Source organism: Hylobates moloch, unplaced genomic scaffold (assembly GCF_009828535.3).
Source record: "Hylobates moloch isolate HMO894 unplaced genomic scaffold, HMol_V3 SCAFFOLD_5, whole genome shotgun sequence".
Lineage (NCBI taxonomy): Eukaryota > Metazoa > Chordata > Mammalia > Primates > Hylobatidae > Hylobates > Hylobates moloch.
In genome coordinates this window covers 24,666,087-24,677,396 of record NW_026652280.1, presented here as the reverse complement: position 1 = coordinate 24,677,396, position 11,310 = coordinate 24,666,087, and the positions used below count along the sequence as shown (strand labels likewise).

General features: G+C 38.4%; 1 protein-coding gene across 3 annotated transcripts in view; it reads right to left on the bottom strand.

Moving 5' to 3' along the window:
* The window catches only part of CCDC68 (coiled-coil domain containing 68), a 68,545-nt gene that overhangs the window by 27,676 nt on the left and 29,559 nt on the right, over positions 1-11,310 (bottom strand). For all 3 annotated transcript variants that reach the window (XM_058438312.1, XM_032151705.2, XM_058438313.1), the window contains exons 7-8: positions 9,808-9,936; positions 3,857-3,939 (exon numbers count right to left, since the gene is read on the bottom strand). In XM_058438312.1, coding sequence (XP_058294295.1) covers positions 3,857-3,939; positions 9,808-9,936 — 212 coding nt within the window. The remainder of the gene's footprint in view (positions 1-3,856; positions 3,940-9,807; positions 9,937-11,310) is intronic.

Below are 11,310 nucleotides of genomic sequence, written 5' to 3'. Positions count from 1 at the left end.
TGGTTTCAAAGAACATCTTTATTTCTGCCTTCATTTCATTATGTACCCAATAGTCATTCAGGAGCAGGTTGTTCAGTTTCCATGTAGTTGAGCGGTTTTGAGTGAGTTTCTTAATCCTGAGTTCTAGTTTGATTGCACTGTGGTCTGAGAGACAGTTTGTTATAATTTCTGTTCTTTTACATTTGCTGAGGAGAGCTTTACTTCCAACTATGTGGTCAATTTTGGAATACGTGTGGTGTGGTGCTGAAAAAAATGTATATTCTGTTGATTTGGGGTGGAGAGTTCTGTAGATGTCTATTAGGTCCACTTTGTGCAGAGCTGAGTTCAATTCCTGGATATCCTTGTTAACTTTCTGTCTCGTTGATCTGTCTAATGTTGACAGTGGGGTGTTAAAATCTCCCATTATTATTGTGTGGGAGTTTAAGTCCCTTTGTAGGTCACTCAGGCCTTGCTTTATGAATCTGGGTGCTCCTGATGTTTAAGTCTTTATAAAGTACATTTATTACCAGGGATTCATGCAGTAAGATGTTTATGAGAATGAAAATTCCAGAAGAAGCCAAAAGAGCTAGGTGCTGAGACAAAGGAAGTAAAAGTAGCAACGAAAGCCAGGTTGCAGGCTCCAAGAGGCTACTTCTGGGTACACTACAGATTATAGAGGCATTGGAAATATGAATAGCCCTACATAGAAATCCCACAGGACACAGAAGATAGTGAGATTAGTGGCATCGTAGAGCTTCTCTGAAGCTATAAAAGAATCTTACTGCCATCTGTGGGGACTCATATTGCCTTCTATTTAGGATTCAATGTTTCTCTGGACTTCCATGAGTGTTAACACCACTGACTATGGGCCCCCAGTGGAATAAAGGATAACTAGGGACCACAACCACAAGAAGAGAAGAGGTCAGATCCTTACCATTCCCAGGCCAGACTAAGGGAAAGAATCAGCTTGGATGTAGGTGTGACCCTGTTCGCATTTCAACAAAATTCGTGAATGTGTCTCACCATTTTCTATAAAATTCTTCTTTATTATTATTTTCATTGGTGGTACCAAAGGGGTGCCTTGAGAGAACACTCCCTCCCCAAACTACCGCAGACAAATGTACAATTTAAGTAGCAACCATATGCTTTGACATGCAACCTCAGCTTCAAGGTCTTTCCTCCTCTAAGGAGTTTCCATTCCTTAGCAGCATCTATGTAAATATGGAGGGGCCAACACTGTTTATTTTTACAACTTCCTGTATTAGTCTGTTCTCATGCTGCTGTGAAAACATACCCGAGACTGGGTAATTTATAAAGGAAAGTGGTTTAGTTGATTCACGGTTCTGCAGGGCTGGGGAGGCCTCAGGAAACTTACAGTCATGTTGGAAGGGGAAGTAAACGTGTCCTTCTTCACATGGTGGGCCAAAACCACGCAGCAAGGAGAAGTGCAAAGCAAAAGGAGGAAAAGCCCCTATAAAACCATCAGAACTTGTGAGAACTCACAAGAACAGCAGCATTGGGCTAACCGGCCCCATGGTTCAATTAGCTCCCACCAGGTTTCTCCCATGACACGTAGGGATTATGGGAACTACAATTCAAGATTCTCATCTTTTTGGGTGGGGACACAGCCAAACCATATCAATCCCAAATATGTTTCCCCAAAAGATAACTCCTAAAAAGTCCTGCATATTTGTTTGTGATGTGGCAGGGCAGATGGAAAAGTTGGAAAATGGCTTTTTGCTCATCGTTACTCAGAGGAATGAAGAACCCAGTTTAAGAGATCTTCAGAGCTTTCCAGAAATAAAAGAAAGATGGTCAAAATCTTGTATAGCAGAATGAGCACATGCTTTGCTATGTACGAGAATGTAGGGGTGAAAACTCCCTGCTCTATAACTTATGAGAGATTGAGCAATCTTGGACAACTCAATTAGAACTTCAGCTCTTTCTCAGATAGGTGAATGAAAGGAGTAAAATAAATAAGGTACCTGAGGTTATTCTGAAAACTGCAAAGCATTTTACCTGTGTCAATTACCAGTAATGGTAATAGAAATATGGAGTCAATCTTATTTTTAAGAAGACAAATCTTTTTAACGTTTCTGTCTCTTTTTTATGACCCTATCTATCTAATCTTAACCTAACAGAAACTCTCTTTTTTGTAGTAGCTTAATCAAGTCTCTGTTATTTCAACCAAAAGAGTCTGATTCAAACTGATTTCATTTTCTTGTCACTTCACGAACTGATTGCCTCTACATAAAACTCAGACAAGGTAATAAATAATCACAAATATGTATTATACCCACATTCTATAAAAATTGCATAAGCCTGGATGTTGGAAAAACCTTTCTAGAAACACCAAACATCCATTTTCCCCAAGAAATTTCTAAAACTTCCTTAGGAGCTTTTAAAGAATTCTTTATAACAACTGCTTATATAGAATAGAAGAGAAAGAATAGATCAGGTTGCTTTTTAAAACAGCTACACTGTTGGCTCAAAGACGAACAATAGCCCTATCACCAATTTTTTAAAAACACATTTTTTAAAGGAAAAAAATAATCAAACTTGGAAGGCCTGAACTTTTAATGGAAGATGCATACAAATCAGTAGTTCTGCTACGTGGAAAAGCTCTGCCTATTTAAGAAAAAATATTAACTGTAGATTTACTTAGAATTAAGTTATGAATATCCATATGTAATTCCAAGATCTAAGGATACTTTCTACAGTATTTCCTTCAATCTCTACAGAAGTGTGAAGTGTTATAAAACTATCTTAGAAGTCCCCTCTCTTGGGCTATATCTTTGTTACAGGGAAGAAGATAGGAAAATTAATAACATATTGGTATCCTAGTATGTTTCAAATGTGTGTGTGTAATTGCCAGGATCAGCCCATTTCTGGACTTTGGCATATGTGGTCAAAAATGCAGGAATACAAGCCAGGCAGAAGGTACAACATATGAGGACAGGTGGGAAGAAAGATAAAAAAGGAAAGGAAGCAGCAGGGAGCCCGTAGGGGGGAAATCAAAAGACTGAGAAAGAGGGATGTCTGAGCACATATCATTGAATAAATGACAACAAGAATTCTGTCCACAATAGTGCCTGATAGCCTAGTGAACAATAGTTCTAGGATGACAAACTAAGATCTTGAAATCGATTTGACTTTGAACAATATTATATAATTATATCGAAACATACAATGACTGTGTTGGACTTAGAATTTTTTAAAAATAAAGAAAAATCTCAGAAAATGTCTTATGATTTGATTACATAATAATAGAGACTTTTTCTAATAGCAGCTGAGTAGCATAGCGATTATGGTGATATCCACAAACCCATCCCCAGCATACTGAGGACTGTGACTGCATGTGAACTTTGAGTATTTATAAGTAAGTACAAAGAACTAAGGATATTGTCCATAGCATTTCCTTCACCCTACAGAATTAAGGAGTATCAAGAAACTATCTTAGAATTCTGCTTGTGGGCTGGCCAGTGTAATGTCTGCTGTAGAAGAGACTCATTAACAAAGACAGAAGCATCGGGGAATAAAGACCTCTCAAGCGTCCTCCTTAGCACAAATGGTAAACCAGGAGGTGCCAGGCTCACTCACTCATTCATTCTTCAGAAGGACTAACCTTCCCGCAGGGTTCCCTGCACCCCCAGTGAACTCTGCCCCCGGCTCCCAACTGCTCTGTGATTCCTCTGAGTTTGAGGAAGGGGAGGCACATAAGTCCATGACTGTTAATCCCAGGAATTCAACCTTCCTCTTGCACTGTCAGTCATCCTATTTCTTTGGGGGACAGAAGGTCTTCTGTTCCCTGGCTGGCATACCAGTGGACAGGAAAGAAATCAGGAACTGCCTTTACTTAACAGGTAGCTTCGCAAACCTTTTTCCACATGTAGCACTGGATTTGAGTTGCAGTAGCTTGTTTTCCAAAGACAGTTTTCTTTCTAGTAGTGTTCTCTTTTCCTAGGAGAAAATAAGATACAAATTTTGCTAAACTGCATGTGTATGTTTGGCAAGGCCTTCCTCTTGTCATACTATAACTATGGCTTGAGCTAAAGAGTTAATTTCACATGTGCTGTTACTCCTCATCTTCAAGGAAACCTGGCCGAGTATTCTCCTGTGTGCTTTACACATAGTTCAACTATAGGCCAAAATTGTCTTCACTCTCTCACCTGCCTGGAGGACTTCTTCTGCTTCTCCTCCAGGGCATTGCCCATAGCCTGTTCAGCTCAACCTCTTCCACTCACTTCTGCCCATCCTACCACATGTAAACAGCCTGCTCATCCCTCGCTAGACCCTGGCTCTCCCACCCTTACACCTGCTTCGCCTACATTAGACCCAGTTGTTGGTAACCAAGGACACTAGATACCTCTACATACTACGTGGCATCTGTCAGAAGGTAGTAAAGCAATAAACATATTTTTGATGAAGGATCAAGGCCACAAAGGATATAACTGCTTTCCAATTAGGATACAGGAGAAACTGAGATTGCAATTTTATGATGCTGGGAAAGAATATCTTTTAAAAAGATGCCTTAATTTGATTATTAAGCCAAAGCCTTTCCATCCAAAAGGAAAACAGAGAAGACCATGAAAAATGAAGCTGAGATGACTGTGTTCATTTTATATTTGATGGCTCTCCGCTGAAAAAAAGGAATTTGGTGCTTTGGTATGATGGTTTAGGTTGCCAAGTTGCAAAGAATCAGGGGAGATTGAAAAGAGGCAGGAATTGGTATTGGCAACATAGATGGAATTGACTGGAAGAGGCGTGCTGAAACTATAATGCTGTTTAAAATTACTTCCTGCTGCAGCATCTGCGTGAATAGTACACAGCAAGGCAGTGCTATACAGCAGAAACATCACAAAGGCTGTACATAGGGACTTAACTGGTTTCTAAATTTTGGCCAAGGTTTTAAACTCTCTGGGCCTTACCAACGTTAAGAAAAATTAACCCCAACTTGGAAATAAAAACAATATACAGCATATAGTTTTAATGTCATATTGGGTCATCGTTTAATCATCTGACCCAAGATTTATTTAATTCTCTCAGAGAATTTCCCTGTATTCGCTTTTATTATTTATCATTTGATTAGAGGCCTGAGTCTGTGAAGCTGCATGTGAATTTGTAGATTTCTGTCTGGTAGAAGACACAATCCCAAAGGTCATGGTTTAATTGTCTTAAAGAATATTAACTGTTTTTTTTTTTTAAGTTTAATCTAGTACTCCTGTGCTATTTTCACTTTTTCTCCAAAATGCCTGTAAGTGGCTAGTTTCTGAAAATATTTTATTTAAACCAGCTTTCTCATCTTACTGTTTCCCTCATTAATTAATGAGTTAGTTACAACATTTGACTTGTATTCATTCTACATTCATTTGACTTATATTTGTATCTTCTGAGCATTCCTAAAACAGGGAAAATATTACCTATATTGAAATGTTGGGATGATAGAGATAATATATGTAAAAGGCATACAGGCTTCCTGGCACATATTTGGACCTCAATATATAATAATTTGAAGGCACCAATTACTTCAAATCTTATGTGTTCTATTATTTTTTAAAATTACGCTTTTTCAAATGTTTCTTATAGTATTCTTGCCACATAGAAATTGTCCTGGAGTTTCCCTAGCTGTGTTCAAATTATTTCTGAGGGATCACAGATACTTTCCTTCTTTCCCTCCTTCCTTCCTTCCCTCCTTCCTTCCTTCCTTCCTTCCTTCCTTCCTTCCTTCCTTCCTTCCTTCCTTCCTTCTTATACAGAGTTTTGCTCTTGTTGCCCAGGCTGGAGTGCAATGCTACAATCCTGGCTCACTGCAACATCCACCTCCCAGGTGCAAGCGATTCTCCCGCCTCAGCTTCCTGAGTAGCTGGGATTATAGGCATGTACCACCACGCCCGGCTAATTTTGTACTTTTAGTAGAGATGGGGTTTCTCCATGTTGGTCAGGCTGGTCTCGAACTCCTGACCTCAGGTGATCCACCCGCCTTGGCCTCCCAAAGTGCTAGGATTACAGGCATGAGCCACTGTGCCCGGCCCACAGATAAATCTTACAAGCATATAATGAGGCTTGGATTGTCAAAAAAACACACCACAGATAATGTATTTTGAATTTGTAGGGTGAGGGAAAATAGTGCCTAACAAATGTTAAATAGACTTACTCTTGGTTAATGGATTTTCATAAACAGGGGTCAAGGGGACCAGACAAACGGACAAGTAAATGCTCTCCCTTGGCCAGGCTCTGCCATCTAGCTTGGGTTCTTTTTGCTTCCTCTTTGACAACATAGAAAATCTTACCATACCAGATAGCACTTCTCAGGCAATGTCTTCAGAAAAGGGAAAGGGAGTTCAGAGCACCACACAGTGGGCAACCCACTATCCCCAGAGCCATACCTCCAGACAGCTCCAGGTTTCCCTCACCAGGCTGATCGGACAGGGCACCAGTTTCAATCATTGCCAAATGCTAACATCTAAATGTTTTGGAACCAAGTCTATCATTTTTGTTCAGCATTAGAGAAGACGGGGGCATAATGGAAAGGGTTGTGATCTAGAAAGTGGAGGATTGTGGAATAGTTTCTGGTTCATGCTGTCCTCATTTATAAAATGATGACAAGGAACTAGGTGGTCTCCAAAGTGCCTTTGAGCTCTAAAATTGCAATGGAGCTAAATCAATGACACTAGAAAACAAATATGATGTAACAGAGTTGCACTGCTAGCAAACGGAACATATGCCATATTAAAATGCTCTTATTGGGCATTTTTGCTAGCTTATCACTGTGCTTATGGAATTCATTCTCACTGCATTCCTGATTAAAGTGGGACAGATGGTGAAGGTTTTAAGTAATATGTTCATTACCAGACCTCATATCACTAATGGCTATTTACTGGAGCGGTGGATTGTTCAAGTGAGTAGCAAGTAAATTTTTCTCCAGGGGGCACCCACGACCAGGGCAGTATTTATCAACCTTTGTGAGGATGTTCGTTTTTAAGTTTTACTTTCTTTTTGAACTTGTGTCTTTTTCCTATTAATACAAAAGGCCCAGTACACCCTCCTGTTATTCTGGCTGGCACTCCCCACCGAGACACTCTTCCTCACAGCCTGTCTTCTCAGTCTCTCTTTAAACCAAGAAGTTGCCAAATTTTGTTCCTTATAATTTATTTGCTTGTTTCATAAATATAAAATATTTTTAAACCAATTTGGGTTTTTTTTTTTTGAGACAGAGTCCTGCTCTATAACCCAGGCTGAAGTGCAGTGGCGTCATCTCGGCTCACTGCAACCTCCACCTCCCAGGTTCAAGTGATTCTCATGCCTTAGCCTCCAGAGTAGCTGGGACTACAAGCACGTGCTACCATGCCCAGCTAATTTTTGTATTTTTTTTTTTAGGAGAGACAGGGTTTCACCATGTTGGCCAGGCTGGTCTCGAACTCCTGGCCTCAAGCAATCCTCCCACCTCAGCCTCCCAAAATGCTGGAATTACAGGCATGAGCCACCACTCCTGGCCTAAATCATTTTTTATTTTAAATAAAACTCCTGCACATTTCTCCTCCACATCATCCACACTTACCTCCACCCTCCAGAGATTCCAGTAGGCTGCCCTCCAGAAAGTCACTGAACTGTTCTGGAAGGTTGCTGCATGGCCTTAATAAGCCATGTGCATCCTGTCTACTTCCTTTGTCCAAGATCTCCTGGAGACAGCCCACTGTTATGAGTTATTATCAGGGCAGGAGCTAGGCCATCACTTCCCAAGAATGTCCTGCCAGGATCTGAGTCACTGAACCTTATTCTGGGGCATGCTCCTCTGCCTTTGACTGGGCTTTCAGCCTCTCTAAAGGACTCATAGAGGAATTAAGAAAGGGAGATCTGGGAAGTTCCTTGAGCCTCACACAATCCAGATATACTACATTGTCATCTCCACAAAAAGAGACTGTCTGGTTCATTCACAAATATATAGTCAGCCCCTAGTTCTATGCTACAAATGGTGGTGTTCAAATATTTGTTTAGTAAACAGTCAAGTAAATATACCCCAGAACTCTGAGATGAACTAACATCTAGTATACATTTCCTGGGATCACTAGGAAATAGAAATTATCTTCTACTTTTTTTTTTTTTTTTGAGACAGAGTCTCTCTATGTCACTAGGCTGGAGTGCAGTGGTGCGATCTCAGTTCACTGCAACCTCCGCCTCCTGGGTTCAAGCAATTCTCCTGCCTCAGCCTCCTGAGTAGCTGGGACTACAGGTGTGTGCCACCATGCCCAGCTAATTTTTGTATTTTTAGTAGAGACGGGGTTTCACCATGTTGGCCAGGATGGTCTCGATCTCTTGACCTCATGATCCACCCGCCCCGGCCTCCCAAAGTGCTGGGATTACAGGTGTGAGCCACCATGCCCGGCCTGTTCTTTTGTTAATTTGGAGGCAGTGACAGTTGCCACTAAACCTGACCCAATATTACTGGGTTTGAGATGGCGTGAGCCCTAGACTAAACTTAAATTTTAAGCTGGTTAATCAAGTTGTTTGGTTAAGCAATTTATTCTTTTCCCAGAATTGTCTTTCTTTCCTTAATGCAAACATTCTTTGTGCTATCTTAGTTTTGTTAAGCTATTTATCATAGGCTCAAGTATTCTACCACTACCAAGTACACAACCAAATATTATAGTTTTTCCAAAACAGCGTAATTATAAATTGTCATGCCTGGATAAACTAATTGCTTAAGGAGATTCTAACCCAGTGATTCTGCTAAAGTATAACATTCAGTGACCTTCCACATAATACACATGCAGCTGAATATTATTATCTTAGAGCCACTTGATAATGGGCATATTTAATTTTTGTGATTTCCTCATAGGACCTTCACCAAGACTACAAATTCAACCAAATCACAATGTCATAAAACTTTAAATTATTGGGAAACATTTTTAAACAAATCAAGGTTCCTTTGGTAAGAAACCTGAACATTGAAATGTGATGTTTTTGAAATGACATTTATAAAATGGCATAAACCCAAGTAGACTCATAAAACAAATTAAAGCTAAAAAGAACAGAGGCAAATACAATAAATATAAAAAATGTATTGGGCAATATTTACTAGTATCCAAAGCCTATATTTTTCTCTATCCCCAATTCAGTTTCAGAGATGCCAGTTTTCTCTTTGTTTTGCTATTAAAAAATATTCCTTGATTTTTCCAAATTCTAAATTCTGTGGCATACATGCACAAATTTATGTGTTCACCTTTTGTGTATATTTGGAGTGCCAGCTACTTAAATGAACATGGCATGAAACATTTTAAAATTTTTCTTCTATTATTACTCTTCTCTAAATATGCCTTCTTAAAGTTCCAATTTCTATAGAATGGATTTTCTTAATGTGAACTGTATCTCTCCTAGTGCAGCCGTAGGTTTTTACAAACACAAAGTAGACTTGGGTGGCCAAAAATGGATACTGCACTGACTCTAATACATAAAAATGCTGTGATTACAGGGACCTGCTATATTATTACTCCTAATAGATGGACTTTGTGATCTTTTCCATTATTTGCGTTCACAGCCTCACTTGGTTCCCCTTTCTAAGTCACACATTTCCTAGAAAGAGAAAGTGACAAATGATGATATGACTACAATATTTGCAGAAAGGTAAATCAATCACTACAGTATAGATCATACGAAATGTTTATGGGAAAAATTAATAATAAACACTTCCTAAGGCCAAGAATTGTAAAGAATATTTTCACATAATATTATCTTATTTAATTTAATATCCTATTTATTTTAGTATTATTTTATTTCATTCTCATCCTAACGCTGTCAGTAAGAAAATCCTCTAATTCTCCAGGGGCGTACCTTTTCCATTCTCTGTACAAGGTTCTCCAATTCTGTAATTTGACTGTGTTTTTCTTCAAGTTTTTCAGCAACTTGATTCAGATTTTCAACATGTTGTTTCAATTTCTGTTCTTTTTCAAGCTTGTTAACCTATGGTCAGAGAAACAGTTGTGTTGTGAAAACTCTGTTTTTCTTAAACCTATACACATATTACCCCTTTCTATAATTTTCTAATTAGCCAAAAAAATTCAGAATTCATACTTGTTTAGAATTACTCTTTTGATTTCAGTGTTTACTTCAAAATAATCCTGATAGAGACTACAACAACATTAAATAGAGAATTTATAATGTATAAATATTCTTCCTAGAATGTTTCCATTTGTTACCATAAAGCATACTTCCTGAACTGGTATAAGAGAGAAAGATGCTAATTTAACAAAAGCAACATTTTTGACGTTTTCTCAGCAATTATTTTCCAGAACAAAAAAAAACCTTACATGTTCAATTAAAACACGTTTTTTTTTAATTAGAAAGTGTCACAAAAGCAGAATAACTCTCCTCAGTGTGTCACAGTGCTACTTCATAGGCATAGAGCAGGAGTGTGCTAAACCATCATAGGAGAGAAGACTCCATCTAGCAGGCAGTAAGCCACAGTGGGACTGTGTCAACTAACTTGTTACTCTTCTGCATGTGTATTTAACAAAGCTTGACATTTCACAGGGAAAAATAAGTGTCTGGCTTCCCTTGTAAATACCAAGTGGGCCTTCCAGTCAGGTCACTCCAGGCTGGCGCCGAGCCCACATTACAGGGATGCATGCTTCCCGTCCCCACAAGCCCACAAGCGCTCCCATAGCATAGAGCCCTCATTTGCTTCCCGCTTATGTTCTTCATCTGCACCCTGCATGCATGTGAGTTTGCAACCATCACTACCACAGCCTGATGCATGAAAGGGTGTCACCTAGGCAGTGAATTTCCTACTGTACTCCCCTGGGGACCTTCTTAGAGCCTGAGCTGACAGACACCTGGGTGCCCCAAACTATGATGAATGAATTTTCCTATTAGCTGTTTTATAGTTTTAATTTTGGCAAACACACACACACAGGCATACACACATTTTTTTGACTCCTCCAGGTCTACAATATATTTTTCAGACAGATTTTATTGGTCCTAGTATATATACTTCAGATTTAAAAACAAATGAACAAAAAGAGAATATGTTTGAGTGTCTGTACATGATTTTTATTTTTAAAATTTATACATATTTACATATTAAAATATAAAAATATATAACGTTATATATTTTTAAATATATAATGTTATATATTTTTTAAAATGTATAACTTTATATATTTTAAAAAATGTATAACGTTATATATTTTAAAAAATGTATAACTATATTATTTATAGAGATAAATATATTTATTTATATAGTTATTATATATTTACTTATTACATTAGATATATAATTATTTACATAGATAATATATATAATTATATAGATAAATATATATCTCTATATTTTTA